Source organism: Schistocerca gregaria, chromosome X (genome assembly GCF_023897955.1).
Source record: "Schistocerca gregaria isolate iqSchGreg1 chromosome X, iqSchGreg1.2, whole genome shotgun sequence".
Taxonomy (NCBI): Eukaryota; Metazoa; Arthropoda; class Insecta; order Orthoptera; family Acrididae; genus Schistocerca; species Schistocerca gregaria.
This window is the reverse complement of record NC_064931.1, coordinates 591,869,293-591,890,371: the sequence shown is the minus strand read 5'-3', so window position 1 is coordinate 591,890,371 and position 21,079 is coordinate 591,869,293. Positions and strand designations below refer to the sequence as shown.

The following is a 21,079-nucleotide window of genomic DNA, read 5'->3' as shown; positions in this document are numbered from 1 at the left end:
ATACTTAAGACAAGCACACATAAGCCATAAGTTTTGAGGATATGGGCACAGTGACCCAGTGATTTGTAACCTGACATCACCTCCACTACTCCTTTTTCGGAATGAATTATGAAACTCGCCCCCCTCCCCTTCAATTCCCCATCCCCTAACCCTTCACCCTCCCTTGATTTATGCCATCCTCACCCCTCCACCCCATTCAAAGGCAGTTATCTCGTTGGTTCCCTCAAGGTCAAAATGGTTGCTTCCATGAAGTCAGAATCCAAGATGGCTGCCCAAGATAGCTACCTCCATAAATTGTCATGTAAGTCCACCACTATGAGGTCAGTCCAGTGTGAAAATGGCGGGAAATATAAGTAAGATATTCAAGCGGTCGCTCTGTACTGCAAGGAGTAGGAAGGACACAAATAAGATAGTTTGTATTAAACAGTTACATATTGCATGGTCCATTATTTAAGCTCTTAGGAACGTTTGTAACACATTGCATGACACGAGGGTAGCAGTATTTAACAGTAGGGACATCACAAACACAGTACAGGTTGCAGGAGTTTTTACAATTACGTTATTACAACTTTATTATGCAGTAATACTGTACCTCGACTTTATGTCTCTGCCGTGAGGATATACTTGATGAGAGTGCTGTGGTCCCCATGGAACGAGCACTGCCCGCTGTCAGGTGCACATGTTGTGTCCCTCCACTCACGCAAACAGCCGAGAGAATCGTCTCGTGTGTGGCAGAACGAAAGTCGGTGGCAGCATGCGCCCCACGCTATGAGAGACGATGTATGTGGCAGCATCACACATGGACCCATGTGGACCAAAATAGTTTGGCGTGTTTCATCATGCTTCACCTCCACATGGCCAGTGATAGTGCCAGCCCTACTCTTTCTTACATGCCACACTGATATTCTCTTGGGAGTGGAATAGAGATATTTGATAAGCCTCGGCAATTAAATCTGTGGGACCACTTGGGAAATTTTGGAATTAATTGCATTGCCTCCAGACATCTCAGACTAATATAACCTGAGAATTTATGCAGGCATTCCTTACATATCCCAACGCCCCTGTCAAGAGACCCCCTAAGCTCACTGCAGACCTGTCTCAGTGAACTGATGACCAAACTCCTACTAGAACCATTGGATTTGAAACAAGCACTTGAAGCAGGGAGCTGCAACATTTCATACACCATAGCAGTTAACCCTGTCAGATTAAGTATAGGTTGGATCACTAAGGCTGGTTGAAACAATGAATTTTAGACCCCCAGTTCCACTCACCCAAGGTCAAAAGATCACTAAGATGTTATACCAAAGATAGCTCATCTACGACATCACAACCAAAGTTGGCGATCAAGAAGGCCTCAAGGCCACAACCGTCACAACACCCCTACAATTGAAGCCTGGATACTATCAGGAATTCTTTGTGCACGTGTTCACTCACTCTCAGCCTCCACTCCACCCTCTCCGCCGGCCGGAGTTGGCCGAGCGGTTCTAGGCGCTACAGTCTGGAACCGCGTGATCGCTACGGTCGCAGGTTCGACTCCTGCCTCGGGCATGGATGTGTCTGATGTCCTTAGGCTAGTTAGGTTTATGTAGTTCTAAGTTCTAGGGGACTGATGACCTCAGAAGTTAAGTCCCATAGTACTCAGAGCCATTTGAAGCATTTTGAACCACCCTCTCCCCTGCACACATCCGAAGCAGAACCTGCATCAGTATTCATTTGGCTTCAACAGTGAAACATTTGTGCAATACTACTAGTTTCGAGAGGGTGATAAAGGCCATCCTGATGCTGACACCTAAGTATGTAACGAAAACATTTCATATGTGTGTTTTCGTATGTGTTTGTATATAGGCATGATTTAATGATTTTTTTTGTGCTACAGATGCTGACGACAACATGTATGCCCTGATGCCCCCACTTCTGGGTGACAATCCCCTTGTCTTTTTTGGAGCAAATACTGGCTGTATTGCACCTATAAGTACCAATCTATATATACTGATATGTAATATATTAGGATGAAAGTGACTTCTGTGTGATGTGTCGCTGCTAACATCATTATTTAGTGAAACTTGGACCATACATAGAAATAATTGCCACAGAACAGTACAGAATGTAACTGACAGGAGTACGCAATGAGACGAACAGAAATGACACTTTTATTCAAAAACGATAATTACTCTGAAGTCAACATGATTTATGGTGGGCCCCAGGATATTACAAAGGGCAGGACATGTTTCTTCATAAGGTGTATGATCACACTTCCATGAAACACACTACCGGCCATTAAAATTGCTACACCAAGAAAAAATGCAGATGATAAACGGGTATTCATTGGACAAATATATTATACTAGAACTGACATGTGATTACATTTTCAAGCAATTTGGACGCATAGATTCTGAGAAATCAGTACCCAGAACAACCACCTCTGGCCGTAATAACGGCCTTGATACGCCTGGGCATTGAGTCAAACAGAGCTTGGATGGCGTGTACAGGTACAGCTGCCCATGCAGCTTCAACACTATACTACAGTTCATCAAGACTAGTGAGTGGCGTATTGTGATGAGCCAGTTGGTCGGCCACCATTGGCCAGACGTTTTCAATTAGTGAGAGATCTGGAGAATATTGCTGGCGTGGGCAACAGTCGAACATTTTCTGTATCCAGAAAGGCCCGTACACGAACTGCAACATGCGATCGTGCATTATCCTGCTGAAATGTAGGGATTCGTAGGGATCGAATGAAGGGTAGAGCCACTGGTCGTAACACATCTGAAATGTTACGTCCACTGTTCAAAGTGCCGTCAATGCGAACAAGAGGTGACCGAGACGTGTAACCAATGGCACTCGATACCATCACGCCAGGTGACACGCCTGTATAGCGATGACGAATACACTCTTCCAATGAGCGTTCACAGTGATATCGCCAAACACGGATGCGACCATCATGATGCTGTAAACATAAATGACGTTTTACCATTCGTGCACCCAGGTTCGTCGTTGAGTACACCATCGCAGGCGCTCCTGTCTGTGATGCAGCGTCAAGGGTTACAGCAGCCATGGTCTCTGAGCTGATAATCCATGCTGCTGCAAACGTCGTCGAACTGTTCGTGCAGATGGTTGTTGTCTTGCAAACGTCCCCATCTGCTGACTCAGGGATCGAGACGTGGCTGCACGATCCGTTATAGCCATGCGGATAACATGCCTGTCGTCTCGACTGCTAGTGATAGAGGCCGTTGGGATCCAGCACGGCGTTCCGTATTACCCTCCAGAACCCACCGGTTCCATATTCTGCTAACAGTCAATGGATCTCGATCAACGTGAGCAGCAATGTCGCGATACGATAAACCGCAATCGCGATAGGCTACAATCCGACCTTCATCAGAGTCGGAAACGTGATGGTACGCATTTCACCTCCTTATACGAGACATCACAACAACGTTTCACCAGGCAACGCCGGTCAGCTGCTGTTTGTGTATGAGAAATCGGTTGGAAACTTTCCTCATGTCAGCACGTTGTAGGTGTCGCCACCAACCTTGTGTGAATGCTCTGAAAAGCTAATCATTTGCATATCACAGCATCTTCTTACTGTAGGTTAAATTTCGCCTCTATAGCTCGTCATCTTCGTGGTGTAGATATTTTAATGGCCAGTAGTGTAGTTATCTGAAGCTGATTTTTTTCCGAGAACTTCTGAATGATGTCAGTCCATTGGTTGCTCCTACTGTCAGCTGCTAGGGTGAAAGCTCTATACCTAACACAAATAATGTGAGTCGATTGGAAGCTACTACTGTTAGCTCCCAGACTGAAAGCGCTATGCATAGCACACAGGCTCCAGATGATGATATAGGTCAATAACATATATATTAGCATGTGTATGCATGTGTGTTTACACTTGCTACATGTCATCATATTCTTTCAGAAATATAAAGTCAATCTGCTGAAACATCACAGGGTTAGATGTACACTACTGGAAATTGAAATAAGAACACCGTGAATTCATTGAGACGACGCTTCATCCAGTCCCAAACATGCTCAATGGGGGACACATCCGGAGATCTTGCTGGCCAGGGTAGTTGACTTACACCTTCTAGAGCACGTTGGGTGGCACGGGATACATGCGGACGTGCATTGTTCTGTTGGAACAGCAAGTTCCCTTGCCGGTCTAGGAATGGTAGAACGATGGGTTCGATGACGGTTTGGATGTACCGTGCACTATTCAGTGTCCCCTCGACGATCACCAGAGGTGTACGGCCAGTGTAGGAGATCGCTCCCCACACCATGATGCCGGGTGTTGGCCCTGTGTGCCTCGGTCGTATGCAGTCCTGATTGTAGCGCTCACCTGCACGGCGCCAAACACGCATACGACCATCATTGGCACCAAGGCAGAAGCGACTCTCATCGCTGAAGACGACACGTCTCCATTCGTCCCTCCATTCACGCCTGTCGCGACACCACTGGAGGCGGGCTGCACGATGTTGGGGCGTGAGCGGAAGACGGCCTAACGGTGTGCGGGACCGTAGCCCAGCTTCATGGAGACGGTTGCGAATGGTCCTCGCCGATACCCCAGGAGCAACAGTGTCCCAAATTTGCTGGGAAGTGGCGGTGCGGTCCCCTATGGCACTGCGTAGGATCCTACGGTCTTGGCGTGCATCCGTGCGGCTCTGCGGTCCGGTCCCAGGTCGACGGGCACGTGCACCTTCCGCCGACCACTGGCGACAACATCGATGTACTGTGGAGACCTCACGCCCCACGTGTTTAGCGATTCGGCGGTACGTCCACCCGGCCTCCCGCATGCCCACTATACGCCCTCGCTCAAAGTCCGTCAACTGCACATTCGGTTCACGTCCACGCTGTCGCGGCATGCTACCAGTGTTAAAGACTGCGATGGAGCTCCGTATGCCACGGCAAACTGGCTGACACTGACGGCGGCGGTGCACAAATGCTGCGCAGCTAGCGCCATTCGACGGCCAACACCGCGGTTCCTGGTGTGTCCGCTGTGCCGTGCGTGCGATCATTGCTTGTACAGCCCTCTCGCAGTGTCCGGAGCAAGTATGGTGGGTCTGACCCACCGGTGTCAATGTGTTCTTTTTTCCATTTCCAGGAGTGTATATATTGAAATGGTACATCGGTACATCTCTGATGAAGATGAAGATGAGGCAAGCAAATTACAGCAGCCTTACGACACAAATAGACTGAGATGGATTGAAATGGTATTTGATGACCTCACACTGTTAGTGGTGCAAATACCTATTGAGATGATATCTATATGATTTGATACAGATATGGATGGAGATTCATGTAGGTAACAGTAAATGTAAAAAATAATTAACAAATGCATAGTACACTTATCAGCCAATACTTGTCTAGTGTGTGGGTGTTTTTTCCAGGACTGCTGGACCCTTCTGGAGGAGGCCTTGCTTCAACACCCCAGCTGAGGCGCTAGACATCAGGTGGTTCAAATGGCTCTGAGCGCTATTGGACTTAACATCTGAGGTCATCAGTCCCCTAGAACCTAGAACTAAACCTAACTAACCTAAGGACATCTCATACGTCCATGCCCGAGGCAGGATTCGAACATGAGAACATTGCGGTCGCGCGGTTCCAGACTGAAGCACCTCGGCCACACCGGCCGGCGTTAGACATCACGATCATCCCAGCTGAGACCATCGACGTCACAATCACCCCCATTGGGACCGTCAGTGTCATGATCACCTAAGCCACTGACCCCAGGTACGTCTAATAAAAACAGTCTACGTCGTTTTGACGTGTGATGTCACGTGTGATGTCAGACTGCTGGGCGTGCAGCGTTCTCGTACTATCCTTCAGTTTGTACACATTTCATAAAGATGACTAAATTATTCACCAAGCAGGATCATTCTTGTATAAGCCAGGCTATGGAACAGCTGACAGTTTTTGGAACCATTGTGTGAACTGTTCTCACGATAATACCTGTTATACTACTGGTGTAAAGTTAGTATTAATAAAAGGAACATCCCTCTGTGCAAAAACTGGCCACCTCCTAACCACCCCCACTGCGTGGGCAGGGTCAGTTTTGAATTTTCAGATGAGAACCTGCTGTTTTTATTTCATATTTAGTTTCTATCTCGAAACGTACGTAGGATTTACTCAAACCATTGTCTGCCGTTCGCAATTAAGAATCGACGCATTTCATTTTACCTTTCGTTTACAATGTAAATATAAATCTTTGTGTTCTAACTGTTGATATTTATGTTTGAAATTAACTTTAGCGTTGCAGATTAGAATGTAAGTACAGTAAACTCAGGCATTTCAGTGTCTGGTTGGAAACTACGTTTAGCGCGATCCAGGGAAAACGACCTGAAGGTAATAGTTTTCCGTTCCCATCGGGACACTTGATTTCGGTGATTTACAATGTAAATATAAATCTTTGTGTTCTAACTGTTGATATTTATGTTTGAAATTAACTTTAGCGTTGCAGATTAGAATGTAAGTACAGTAAGCTCAGGCATTTCAGTGTCTGGTTAGAAACTACGTTTAGCGCGATCCAGGGAAAACGACCTGAAGGTAATAGTTTTCCGTTCCCATCGGGACACTTGATTTCGGTGAATCCCCTTGCCTCTCACCATTGGGTTGCCAGATTTTGGTGAATCCTCTAGCCTCTCACCATTGAGGTACTTGTTTTCTTCTAGTAGCCATAGCACGTGCTCCTGTCACTATCACTTTCTGGACATTTCACATTATTAAAATATTTGTGGTTTGGATTCCCACGTAGCCGCGTAGCGGCAAGCGCGAGAGTTACGACGGTTGGATGAAAGTACACACCAAAATCAGTCACCCTGATGGCGGTGCCACCGAAATCAAGCATTCCGATCGTTTGGGGGCTTGCCACTATCAACCCCGTAGGGAACAGAAACCTACATTACCAAACAAGTAGGTTATTTGCCTTAAATGTCAATGTCTGTCCATATTACTTGTACTGTTCAATCATATCAGTCTGAACTTCAGTATCAATTATTAGGGCATAAAGGTTTTAAATGAAACATAGAATCAAATACGTCTGTTATTAATTGCAAAAACAGGAACACTTGATTGTTGTCGATAACAGCGCCATCTACCACGAATGGGAAACGGTAGTTTGATTAAACATACTTATTTTTGGGCGTAGAATTCTAATATGTAATAAAAATTTTGGGGGGGGGGGTCCTGTTTGAAAATACAAACTTGACCCCGCTCACGCAGGATTGGTGGTTAGAAAGTGGCCAGTTGTAGCGCAGACAGATGTCTCCTTTATTGATATCACCTTTTCACCTGGAACATTTTTTTCGTACAACGCGTCGTTTTCGAGACGTTTAGTTGTCCTAAGTTGAAACAAACAGTCAAATTTGCCGTAACGTTTATTAAAGTATCGTGCAAACACTTGTAGTAAATTGGTCAAGAACTTTTCGAGATTTTTTTCTAACAACTTTTCGCCATTATACAGGCTATAGATTTCTGAATTACATGACAACTACATTGATGGAAAAAAATTGCAACAAAAAATAATAAGTGATACAGAATGACGAAATTTTGGTAATACATTTGTCTAGATAACATATTTAAGTGATTAGAATTGGAAGATCACAAGTTAATGTAAGCGTGAGATAAGCCATTGCAAATATGAAATGCTGGCACATTAATAACGGCTGTAGCCACACGAATGTTGAAAGCAAGTATGCAAAAGTGTGTACATTGTAGTGTACAGATGACAGGTGTCAGTTTGTGGGATGGAGTCCATGTCTGTTGCACTTGGTCGATCGATACAGGGACGATTAATGCCGTTTGTGGATGACGCTGGAGTTGTTGTCCGATGATTTCCCATATGTGCTCGATTGGAGATTGATCTGCAGATCACGGACCCAAGGCAACATGTCAACAGTCTGTAGAGTATATTGACTCAGAACAGCGGCATGTGGGCATGTAGGCGAGCGTTATTCTATTCTATCGCTTGCGGCTTGTCCCGCGGTGACGCAGGGTCGGCCATGTTTAACCGGACTTGGCATGTTAATGTAAGGGGTGGGCGAATGCCCTTCCTGCCGCCACCCAAACCCCCCGGGAAGGAAGTAGTGTACCCCACCTGTCTGCGTCTAGTGTAAATCGTGAAATTTCGTGAATGTGTTTCAAATGTCTGCGAGTCGTGTAACTGAGGCGGGACGTGGGGACCAGCCCGGTATTCACCTAGTAGGATGTGGAAAACCGCCTAAAAACCACATCCAGGCTGGCCGGCACATCTGCCATCTTCGTTAATCTGCCGGGCGGATTCGATCTGGGGCCGGCGCAGTAGGCGAGCGTTATCGTGATGGATAAAAACCCCTGGACTGCCGTTCGTGAATGGCAGCACAACAGGTCGACCCACCACACTGACATACAAATTTACAGTCAGTGGGTTAGCCACGAGGGTGCTCCTGCTGTCATACTAAATGGCGCACCAGACCATAAGTCCAGGTGTAGGTCCAGTGTGTCTAGCACGCAGAAGGTTGGTTGCAGGTCCTCAACTGGCCTTCTTCTAACCAACACACGGCCATCACTGGCACTGAGGCAGAACCATCTTTCATCAGAGAGCACAACAGACGTCCACACTGCCCTCCATTCAGTTCTCACTTGATACCACTGAAGTCGCAAATGACCGTGCTTTGAGGTCAGTGGAATGCGCGCTACAGAGCGTCTGGCTCGGAACTGTCCTTAAGTAACGGATTTGTAGCAGCTCGTTGTGTCACTATGCTATCAACTGTGTTCAGATTGCTGCTGCAGATGCAGTACAATTCGCCAGAGTTATACGCCGATTAATATGGTTTTCCCTCTCGGTAGTGCCACGTGGCTGTCCGAAGCCCTATCTTCTGGCGACCGTACATTCTCATGACCACCACTGCTAGCAATTATGTACAGTGGCTACATTCCTCCCAAGTGTTTCTGCAATATCGCAGAAGAAATATGCAGCTTCTCGTAGCCCTAGTACACGAACTCTGTCAAACTCAGTGAAGTGTTGATAATGGCGTCTTTGTCGCCTTAAAGGCAGTCTGACCACAATACTAAAATGTAGACTTTTACGGCCGGAAATGTCATGTCCATTATAATTATCCGGGCTGTTACGCCGTGGTCGGTTGACGAATTCTGTGTCAATTCCCAACGTTTCGTCCCCGTGTGCGGGGAACATCTTCAAGGGGGTCTGTAGCTCGATGGAAGGTCCAACACACCCTCTGGCTCGGTAGCGAGCCAGAGGGTGTGTTGGACCTTCCGCTGAGCTACAGACCCCCTTGAAGATGTCCCCCGCAGACGGGGACGAAACGTTGGTAATTGACACAGAATTCATCAACCGACCACGGCGTAACAGCCCGGATAATTATAATGGAATCTGACTACCATCAACTCACCTCGTCCAGTCTCAAAGGTAACTAATATTCACGACCGTTAGAGCGTGTATTTAAAGCAAACCTGATTTGCGTCCTCATAGCGCCACTCTTAAGCGACTGGCGTGAAAGATGATTCAGCTGTCTCTACCACTGACCTTTTGTGCAACCCGCAGTGTTACAGCTGGCCTTCAAAACCACATGTGAGATTTTCACACTCCCCCGCTCGCTAGGTGCAAACTGTTAGTCCTACAGTAAAAATAAACAGGACCTGTTTGTAGGAAATTTCATGTAGCTAAATTTTGTTCTGGGACACGTTTTCGTTAGAGGCAGTAGTTTGCAAGTCATTCGAGCAAAACGTGCAAAAGTAACCATTTAATGCATCCCACACTCCCATACTCAGCTCCCGCTAGTCAGAGTTTCGGCACTCCCTCCTACCACTGCACAAATGTTGCGAAATCAAGGACTACTCCGCACATTCAACCTTTTCTGACTTTCATTGACTAACTTTATTATACCACCGGCTTAGTCGAGCAGTTGCAGATTGTAAAAATTGACGTTTGTGTAAATTTTACCTAATATTTTTGTGAATTTTAACAGTATAAAGTAAACAATTGCATTGTTGTTTTCGTCAGAGCTTGTGACTACAAACGTAATTAGTTTCATCGAAACGTTTACAAAAATCGTTTCCCCCTCGTTACGGGAAAGTTTAAACCAATATGTTAACGAAATAGCTGACTATGCTTGAGGCACAATCGTCCAATCAATAGAGACAAAAAAAAATCGGACATAGGGAATAGTTCGTGTAGTCGGAAATTTTTGTACAGTGGTAGGAGGGAATATCTCGAACAACTTACTAGAAATCCTGACTGGTGAAGGATGAGTGTGGGTGGAGCTGCGTTTGTTGGACACTTTTGTACGTTTCCTTGAATAACTCCCGAACCGTCGACTCTGTCGAAAACATATTCCAGTGCAAACTTAACTTCATTAAATTTCCTACACTAAGATGCTGCTCATTTTTTCCGTAGCGCTAACAGTTTCGTGTAGCGAGCGAGAGAAAATGAAAATCTCGTGCGCTTTATGAAAGCCAGCTTTAACATTACGGGTTGCATCGAACGAAAGCGGTATGGGCAGCTGCATCATCCTTCATAGTCGTTATAATCAAACTTTTGCTGCTTGAGCCAGTGTAGCAGTAAAACTATTTACCCTACGAGAACCCAACTATATAGGAATGATGTTCAGATGTGCACTGCAGGATTTATTATTAGTAACGTTAGTGTCATGACTTGCCGATATGAGCTGCTACAAGACGTTTGGGTACAACAGAAGCATCAGCGTGCATTACAGTTTCGGACAATCGACATGTGTCTAGAGAAAGTGACTAGGACTTTACTCTAAAGCTGTTTTATAGAAACAACAGCAACAGATTTGCTGCTCTTCACAAGTATCAACGCATTAAAGGAATACGGAGAGGTCCTCTTTCTACATCGTGATGGAAAAACATAATTCTAAAGTTCGAATTGACTGGTCAAATGGGAATTACTCCTTGGAGAGGTGGATGACAAATTGCGAAACGAATTGTTGAAGAAGTAACTGTTGATATGGTTGAGAATGGTGAACCCACTATGTGATCTCCAAGCAGTGCACAAGCTGTGTTACAACAGCTGTGCCGGCCGTTGTGACCGAGCGGTTCTAGGCGCTTCAGTCCGTATCCGCGTTGCTGTTACGGTCGCAGGTTCGAATCCTGCCTTGGGCATGGATGTGTATGATGTTCAAATGGTTCAAATGGCTATAAGCACTATGGGACTTTACATCTGAGTTCACCAGTCCCCTAGACTTAGAACTACTTCAACCTAACTAACCTAAGGACATCACACACTTCCATGTCCGAGGCAGGATTCGAACCTGCGACCGTAACAGCAGCGCGCATACGGACTGCTTTGTGTGATGTCCTGAGGTTAGTTAGATTTAAGTAGTTCTAAGTCTAGGGGACTGATGACCTCAGATGTTAAGTCCCATAGTGCTTAGAGCCATTTGAAAAACAGCTGAACATTCCATGATACACCGCTCGAAAAGTGATGGGGACAATTGCGAAATGGAATCACTAAGGGGTTCCAGGCTGTCGAGCATGCAGATCGTCGTCATATAAGAAATTTTTGTAACCTCGAACTCCAACGTGGCACACAGTTAACAAATTTTGCTTTCTATGAAAAAACTAAAATATGATTCTTTCAATGGTTTATTCGTTATTTCTTTTCTGCATTTCGTTATAAATGTTTCCACGAAGTTTCATTGTCCTATGATCACTCATTTTTCATGAGCCCTCTCACGTAGTAGAAGTTCCATTATAACAACGTGGTTATAATGAAACTTTCGCTGCTTAAGATGGCGCCAACGGCCTTGTCGCAGTGGTAACACCGGTTCCTGTCAGATCACCGAAGTTAAGCACTGTGGCTAACTCTCGGATAGTGACCGTTCGGGTCTGCCGCTCTGTTGCCAAGCGGGATGCACTGTCTTTATGAGGCCAACTGAGGAGCTACTTGATTAAGAAGTAGTGGATGCGGTCACGAAAGCTGACAACGACCAGGAGAGCGGTGTGCTGATCACATACCCCTCCAGTGATGCCTATCGATTGAGGATGACACAGCGGTCGGTCGGTATCGGTGGGCCTTCCGAGGTCTGTTCGGACGGAAATTATGTATGTACAGGGGGTAACGGGTATAAGTGCAGGTATTTTTATATGTGGTAACTTAATACGTACACACATCAGTGTGGCTGTTTTTTTTCTCTGCATCAAACAGTCTTCCCATAAACACACCCTATAATTTACTCCCTGATATTTTCTATACTGTCGTAACTGCGTCACTGACAGTAAGTGGCCTACGCAAACTAACCGTTTTGCGTCCACACGTCCATGCTTTAAACCCTGACCTGCTGACCAGGGAACATAAGCATTAGTGACTTGCTTTTGTCACATGTATTTGGAGGTACTAACCAACCAAAAAAATAGTCTGAAAATGAAGTAAGTACTGACGTATTGTTGTTCAGTACACTCTCCTCAGTAACCAATAAAAGCCTCTGCCTTATATCCGTTACAGGTATATCACAAAGGAGAAAAGTTTTAGCAAAAATCTCGAAAAGTTCTTGACAGATTTACTTCAAATTTTAACATGATTCTCTAATAAATATTCAGACGAACATAGGCTACATCATTTTTAAGAAACAATGTACATACAGGTTTCCTGTTAAAACCAAGTGCTAGAAAGAAACTGGAGTATTGTGAAAATGTGTGATTTCGTTGTCATTGTCGCGATCGGTTTCAGCTGCGACCGCAGGACGTTTAAACAGTTGGACAAATTGTTCCTCCCACATATATATTCTTTTTCATAATATGCAATTTTAAACAAAAATTGTACAGACAACAATGTGCTTTTATGTTTTCTTCCTCTTCATCGGTTTTAACACAATGCAGGAAAGCCGTATTTGTGGCTTAACAGCTTAAGGTTAGAATACTACTATGGAATCTGAATTGTTCGAATCTTTGTATCCCTATGTGTTCGCTGATTGAATTTACATGAAATACTGTCATTGAAGCTACTATCCTCACATATCAAACAGCGGGAGGAATCTCTCTCTTACCCAGTATACCAACAATGCCAGCCGATTTACCTATTGATTTTAAGCGGCTTCAGTTCCCAGTCGAGGTTTTGTTTGCAATATCAGTAAACAATGCTGTAACTTGAGGATGGGGAACAGGAGATGGACAGAGAGGGAAGGGGAGGAAACTAAAATAGAGAACGGAATGGAGGGGACTGGCAGAGATAGGAGGCGGACGAGAAGATAAACAAAGAGAGGGGGGTAGAAGCAGTGCAGAGCAGTGGCCGACAGCCTTCACTTATCGACCGAGGCCAGCGGCGTTTGCGTAGAGTTGTCAGTGCTAATACACAAGTAACACCGCGTGAAATAACTGCAGAAATCAATGTGGGACGGACGACGTATGTGTCCGTTAGGACAGTGTGGCAAAATTTGGTGTTAATGGACTACGACAGCTGACGATCGACATGAGTGCCTTTGCTAACAGTACGACGTGGCCTGCAGCGCCTCTCCTGGGCTCGTGACAGTATTGGTTGGACCCTAGTCGGCTGGCGAACCGTGACCTGGTCAGATGAGTCCTCACTTCGGTTGGTTAGAGGTGATGGTAGGATTCAAGTGTAGCGCAGACTCCCCGAAACCACGGACCCGAATTGTCAACAACGCACTGTGCAAGCTGGTGGTGGTTCCATTATGATATGGGGTCCGCAGCTCGTGGTCGTGCGGTAGCGTTCTCGCTTCCCACGCACAGGTTCCCGGGTTCGATTCCCGCCGGGGTCAGGGATTTTCTCTGCCTCGTGATGACTGGGTGTTGTGTGCTGTCCTTAGGTTAGTTAGGTTTAAGTAGTTCTAAGTTCTAGGGGACTGATGACCATAGATGTTAAGTCTCATAGTGCTTAGAGCCATTTGAACCATTTTATGATATGGGTTGTGTTTACATGGAATGGGCTGGGGCCTCTTGTCCAACTGAACCGATCATTGACTGGAAATGATTATGTTCGTCTAATTTGACAGTATTTGCAGCCATTCAAGGACTCAATGTTCCCAAACAACGATGGAATTTTTATGGATGACAATACGGCATGTCACCGGGCCATAATGGTTCGCGATTGGTGTGAAATACGTTCTGGTTAATTCGGACGCCCGACGTGAATCCCATCGAACTTTATGAGACATAAACGAGAGGTCAGTTCGTGCACAACGTCCTGCAGCTACAACATTTTCACACTGTTGGACGGCTACAGAGGAAGCATGGCTCAATATTTCTGCAGAGGAATTTCAATGACTTGTTGAGTCCGTGCTACGTTGAGTTGCTGCATTACACCGAGCAAAACGAACTCCATATGACAGTAGAAGGTATCCCATGATTTTTGTCAGTGTGTATCCAACTCTCATACATATTTAACAGTTGCGACGAACTGCCGGGTTCACTAGTGTAAAATGTGAAGAACGCTGGACGTATCCAACTTCTCTAGAAAATACTCAAAGTTATTGATGAATAGCTATCCCGATGACATGATGCTTTCTGCCTGTAAAGAGTTCATCAATTGAGTGAGAAATCGGTAATATGAGAATTTATTCTCCTTCGCAGCAGTCAAAAGGAAGAAAGAAACAGTAGAAGCGACCAGGTTACGTAGTTCCATGACTCCTTATATCTTATACGAATAGTAAATACATTAAAGTTTTCCAAACCCATACCGGATACAACGACGACAACGTTTTGCTCAAAATAGGTCATTATATCAGATTGAAAATGTTGTTGTTGTTGTTGCTGCTGTTGTTGTTGTCATTGTGGCCTTCAGCGCGAAGACTAGTTTCAAGTACTTTTCCACACTTGTCTCCCCTGTGCAAGTCACTTCAGCTCTGTGTAACTACTGCACCCTACACCAATGTGACCCTGGTTGGTACATTCGAGCATTTGGCTCATTCTACACTTTTTACTCTCCGTACTTCTTTCCATTACCAAACTGATGATACCTTGGTACCTCAAGATCTGCCGCATCAATCAAACCCTTCTTTTAGTCAGGTTGTGCAATGAATTTCGTTTCCCCTGTTCGTTTCAATACCTCCTTAACAGTTATTAGATCTACCAATCTAAACTTCAGCATTCTTCTACAGAGGCACAGCAGAAACTTCTATTTCCTTCTTGCGTTAACTACTTATTTTCTAAGTTTCGCTTCCGTACAGGGATACACATGACAGAAATACTTTCAGCATAGACTTCCTAATGTTTCAATTTATATTCAGTGGTAGCATATTTCTCATTTCAAGAAAGTCCTTTCTAGCTATTGCTATTTCATTTTGTACATTTTCTCTACTTTAGCAGTGACCAATTATTTTACTGATACTTTTAGTGTCTCATTTCCTAACCTCCCTCAGCATCGTCTAATTTAATTCTACCACGTTCTGTTGCCCTTGTTATACTTTTGTTCACATTCATCTTACAACAGTTTTCAAAACGATATCCATTCTGTTCAACTGCTCCTCCATGCCCTTTCCGTCTCTGACAGGATTACATCATCAGCGAACCTCAACGTTTTTATTTCCTCTGCCTGAAGTTTGATACCCTTTCCAAACGTCTCCCTGGTGTCCTCCACAGCTTGCTCAATGTACATACTGAACAACACAGGGGTAGGCTACCACCTAGTCTCACTCCCTTCTCAACTGTTGCTTCCCTTTCATGTCCTTCGATTCCTACCACTGAAGTTGATTTCCGTTCGAATTATAGAGAACATTTCACTCCCTGCGTTTTATCCCCGTTAACTTCAGCATTTTAATTATTCTAGTAAACATTATCAAAAGCTTTCTCTAAATTTACAAAGACCATAAATTTAGGTTTGTTCCCGCAGTCGGGCTTGTCTCTACAGCATTAAGTTTGTCCTCTAGCCGTACTTGCTTAGCTATTTTGAACTTTCTGTCAGTTTTATTTTTTAACCGTCTAAATTCCAAGTTGCCTGCTTCTTTTACTGCATTTCATAAGTTCGGCATTCGTCAAATAAATTCATTATCTCGTGTGTTAACCGAGAATTCCTACTGGGCTTTGTCTATTTACCTATTTGGTCCCCTAAGAATTACTACTGGGCTTTGTCTGTTTACCTATTTGATCCTCTGCTGTCTTCACTACTTTATAACTCAACACTACTCATTCCTCTCCTGTCGTCTTTCTTGCTTTATTTCTGTCAATCATTGCCTAATGCTCCATTTGAAGCTCTCAACGACCTCTGGTTCTATCAGTTTATTTAAGTTCAGCCTCCTTAGTTTCTTACCTTTTCGAAATTTCCCCAGTTTTAATATGTAGTTCATCACCTGTGAATTATGGTAGGAATGTACATCTGCCCCTGGAAACATTTTGCAGTTTAAAATCTGGTTTCGAACTTTCCGTTTTACTGTTCTGTAATCAAACTGAAACTTCCAGCGAGTCTAGGTGTCTTCCACATGAAGTATCTTCCATTGTGAGTGTTAAACTAAGTGATTGCAATTATTAAATTAAGCTCTGTGCAGAATTCAGGTGGCTTCCTCTTTCATTCCTTTGCTCCAGGTTATATTATTCCACATTTTTTCGTTCTCTTCCTTTCCCTTCTATCAAATCTTGCATCACAATTAGATTTTCGTCTCCCTTAACTATTCGAATAATTTCTTTTATCTCATCAGACATTCTTCCAATCTCATCATCAATTGCTGAGGTAGTAGGCATATGAACTCGTACTGTTGCGGTAGGCAGTTGCCATCGTTGCTGCCTTGACTACTATAATGCAATCACTATGTTGTTCGTAGTTGCATTTTTATTCTCTTAATCATTATTAGACCTACTTCTGCTTTACCTCTACTTGTTTTTTGTGTTTATAAGCCGGTATTCACGTGAGCAGCAATAGTTTTGTTCCTGCCGCCGCACTGCCCTAATTCCTACTACATCTAGTTTCAACATACCCCTCTCTCTAACCTACCTAGCCGAGTAAGGGAATAATATTTCACCTTCCGCCCCGTACAATGCCAGTTTTGTTGTTCCTGATGACGAAATCCATCTGAGTAGTCCCTGTCCGGAGATACGAATGGGGGTCTATTTTACCTCCAAAGTGTGTTACCCAAGAGAATTCCATCATCATTCAGCTATACAGTACAGCTACATGCCCCTGGAAAAATTGTGACTGTACTTCCTCTCTGCTTTCAGCTGTTCGTACTACCAATATACCAAGACCATGTTGGCTACTGATACAATACCACATCACCCAGTCGTCCAGACTGTTGCACTTGCAACTAAGGAAAGTCTGCTGCCCCGTTTCAGGAACCACAACGTTGTCTGGCCTCTCCATAGATACTTCTCTATGATGGCTGCATGTACGGTACGGTAATCTAAATCTATATCGCTGAGGCGTGCAAGTCACCCCACCTTGGCAAGAGCCTCGGTTCATGGCTGGTGTAGGGAGGTAGGGAGGTGTTAGAGGGGGGGGGGGGGGGAGTTCAGAATGTACCTTGGGAATAGTTCCTGATAGTTACGCATGATACAGAGCAGTGGAATTGCACTGTTGTCCTACTGTGTGTGAATTAGGCTATCAGTCACTAGCGAGTTCTTTTACTAGTGGGCCTCAACAGAAAACTGAAATGAGTATTTGTGTTGCGGACTGAAATACAATAACAGATTACTGACACCCTCCGGTGGAATCTAATGATCACTTGTGGTCCAAATGGCTGAAAACGGGAGCTGGTGTGAGATCTATGCTATCCTAAACAGTAAAGGTCACTTGAAAAGAACTGTATCCGAGTTGAACGGGATGAAGGAGGACAATGACTGTAATCTGTCCGCCTTGGTAGCTGCGAGGTCAGGGCGGAAGATTGCTAAGCGAAGGGACCTTAATTCGATTACCGGCCGGGTCCGAGATTTTCTCCCATCTGGGATCGGATGTTGTGTTATATTTACTTTTGTATCGTCGTAATTGACATTACTATTGAGATGGCTAAATAGGCACGTCCCAAAGCCAACTAATTGAAGAAAAGGAAGAACGTGACCGCGTTGGAGAAAAATATTCGGGATTCATCTGGTGTAATTAACGGAAACCATGTAAATAGTAAATCAAGCCAATAAAACGCGTATTTGGAACCCACACTTCCATTACCTTAGTCCGGTATTTTAACAACAGCGCCTCCTACCTCGATATTGATCTATGCTGCGTACATGTAGTTCTAACAGATCAGAATAACATGGCATAGTCTTTAACACACCGGACCTTTCTTCCAAATTCGCACATGGTGTACTCATCATCATACGTGTTCTGCCCTGGGTTAGGTGTTCACACGTAGCGCTCCATGCAGTCCTCTGATTTGCTACCCTCTTCGTTTTGTCGTAATTGTTTTCTATCTTTATACTATCCACCATCTGGTATCTTCTGCGTCCTCTTCTCCTTCTGCCATCCACCTTTCCTTCCATAGCATCCATTAGCAAACAATCTTTTGTCACACAGTGTCCAAGCCAATTATGTTTCCTCTTACTGATTACCTTTAAAATTTCTCTCTCTTCTCCCACACTTCTCAAAACCTCATTTCTCACTTTGTCTACCCATTTTATCCCTTCCGTCCTCCTCCAGATCTACATCTAAAACGCTTCTATTCTTCTTTCTTCCTCTTTCCTCGGTGTTTGTGTCTCAGATCCGTATAATGACACGCTCCATACAAAGCATTTCGCGATTCTCTTCCTCAGTTCCCTGTCCAAGAACCCACAGTGAAGCCTCCTTTTCTTACTAGATGCCTCTTTGGCAATTGCTGTACGTGTCTTCATCTCCTTTACATCTCGTGGCGTCCGTAATTATGCTTCCCAGATATTTGAAAGCAGTACTTGTTCTATACTTCCTGTCTTAACTTTACAGTTGATATTACGTGTCACCATAAACTTTTGTCTTTTTCCAACTCTCATTCCGAATATCTCACAGGTATTATTTAATTCTTTTAATATTCCAGTCATCGTTTTTTTCGCACTCTGCTCTAACACTATATCGCCGGCCGCTGTGACCGAGCGGTTCTAGGCGCTTCAGTCCGGAACCGCGCTGCTGCTACGGTCGCAGGTTCGAATCCTGTCTCAGGCATGGATGTGTGTGATGTCCTTATGTTAGTTAGGTTTAAGTAGTTCTAAGTCTAGCGGACTGATGACCTCAGATGTTAAGTGCCACAGTGCTCAAAGCCATTTGAACCATAACACCATATCGTCCGAAAATCGAATATATTCTGTCCTCCTACCATCAACCACCAGTTCTCTTTTTCGTTTCAAACATTTCTGAATAACATGCTCCAAACATCTGACAAACAGTATTGGGGACACAGCCTCTTGCCTCACTCTCTTTCCAAACTTTCCTCTGTCATCTCATTCCCAGTTTGTAGTCGTATCTTCTGTTTTAAGTGTAGGTTCTTAATCAGCCTTCTATCCCTTCAGTCGACACCATTCTTCCTTAGAATGTCAATTAATTTATTCCACTGTACTCTGTCAAAGGCTTTCTCCAAGTCAATGAAAACAGTATAAACGTCTCTTCCTCTCTCAATGTATCTCTCACTTATAATTCTCAGCAGTCCAGTTGAATCTCTTCTGTCTTTCCCTCATTTAAATCCATTCTGTTCCTCTGCAATACTTTTTTTCCAGTTTTCCGAGAAGTCTTCTATTTATGACCTCTAGTAAAAATTTCGCTGCATAAGAAATCAAACTTATGATCTAAAATCCTAAGCTTTCTTGGCATAGCTTTTCTTTTCAATCGGTATCGTTATTGCTGAGAGAAATTCTTCTGTCTATTCACCTTTTTCGTACATCTTATTAGATAAATAAGTTAACTCTTTCACACCACCATTCCCAAGATTAATATAACTCTGATGGCAATCCATCAATTTCGCTTTCTTTACAATTCTTCATCTCTCTTAAAGCCCTTTCTACTTCTCCTTCCAAGATGCAGCATCCTTTGTCCTCTTCTATAAATCTCGTCTCCTCTTTTAATTCACAATCGCTCTGTTTTTGATCAGCCTCCTATCGGCAATCTACATATCCATGCCACCTTCCCAACGCTTCCTCCACCGGCCGCTATGACCGAGTGGTTGTAGGCGCTTCAATCTGGAACCGCGCTGCTGCTACGGTCGCAGGATCGAATCCTGCCTCGGGCATGGATGTGTGTGATGTCCTTAGGTTTGTTAGGTTTAAGTATTTCTAAGTCTAGGGGACTGATGACCTCATATATTAAGTCCCATTGTGCTTAGAGCCATTTGAATCAACACTTTCTCCGGTTTATGAACCATAGTATCATCACTTGTTCCTATTCCCATACTTATCCTACTTTTATTTGCTTCAAAGACTATGTCAGCACCTAATTTATACATCATTTTATATTTTCCTTCGTTTTCTAGTTTCTCCCTTTCATCCATGTCTTCCTCGCCTGTTCTGTTTCTCTCTTGAATCTATTATTGAGCTTTCTGTACACTCTTCTCCCTTCTAAATTCCTACTGTCGTCAATTGTCTCCTTTCTTTCATCTTACCCAGCACTGTCTTTATTACCCATTCTTCCCTGATTCTTTCGACCTTCCTCACCCCTACAACTTCTTCTGCAAAAAAATGGTTCAAATGGCTCTGAGCACTATGGGACTTAACTTCTGAGGTCATCAGTCCTCTAGAACTTAGAACTACTTAAACCTAACTAACCTAAGGACATCACACACATCCATGCCCGAGGTAGGATTCGAACCTGCGACCGTAGCGGTCTCGCGGTTCTAGACTGTAGCGCCTAGAACCGCACGACCACCTCTGCCGGCCTTCTTCCGCATATTCCTTAAGATTTTGTGTCATCCTCTTCCGTTTCTCGTTTTCACTCTCTTCATTGGGCTCTCCATCTCATTTGACATAAATATGTTTTCCAACTCAGAAACCTTATCTTCTTCTTTTAGTCTTTCTAGGTCAAATTTCTCTCTTACTTTTCTTCCTCTCACTCTCTTCAAACTTATTTGCAAGTGCGCCACAAATAACGTGTAGTCCAAATTCGTGTCTGCTCCAGGGTATGCTCTGCCATTTTTAGGCAGTTTTTGTACCTGTTCTGAATTATGATATAATCAATGTAGTACCTGTCATCATTCAACATAGATATCCTTCTGTATCTTCGTCTTCTGGGATGTTTAAA

General features: G+C 44.1%; 1 protein-coding gene across 1 annotated transcript in view; it reads left to right on the top strand.

Moving 5' to 3' along the window:
• The first annotated feature begins 234 nt into the window (after positions 1 to 234).
• Positions 235 to 21,079, top strand: part of LOC126298232 (uncharacterized) — a 99,003-nt gene continuing 78,158 nt past the window's right edge. The window contains exons 1-2 of the mRNA XM_049989538.1: positions 235 to 320; positions 5,093 to 5,221. Coding sequence (XP_049845495.1) covers positions 235 to 320; positions 5,093 to 5,221 — 215 coding nt within the window. The remainder of the gene's footprint in view (positions 321 to 5,092; positions 5,222 to 21,079) is intronic.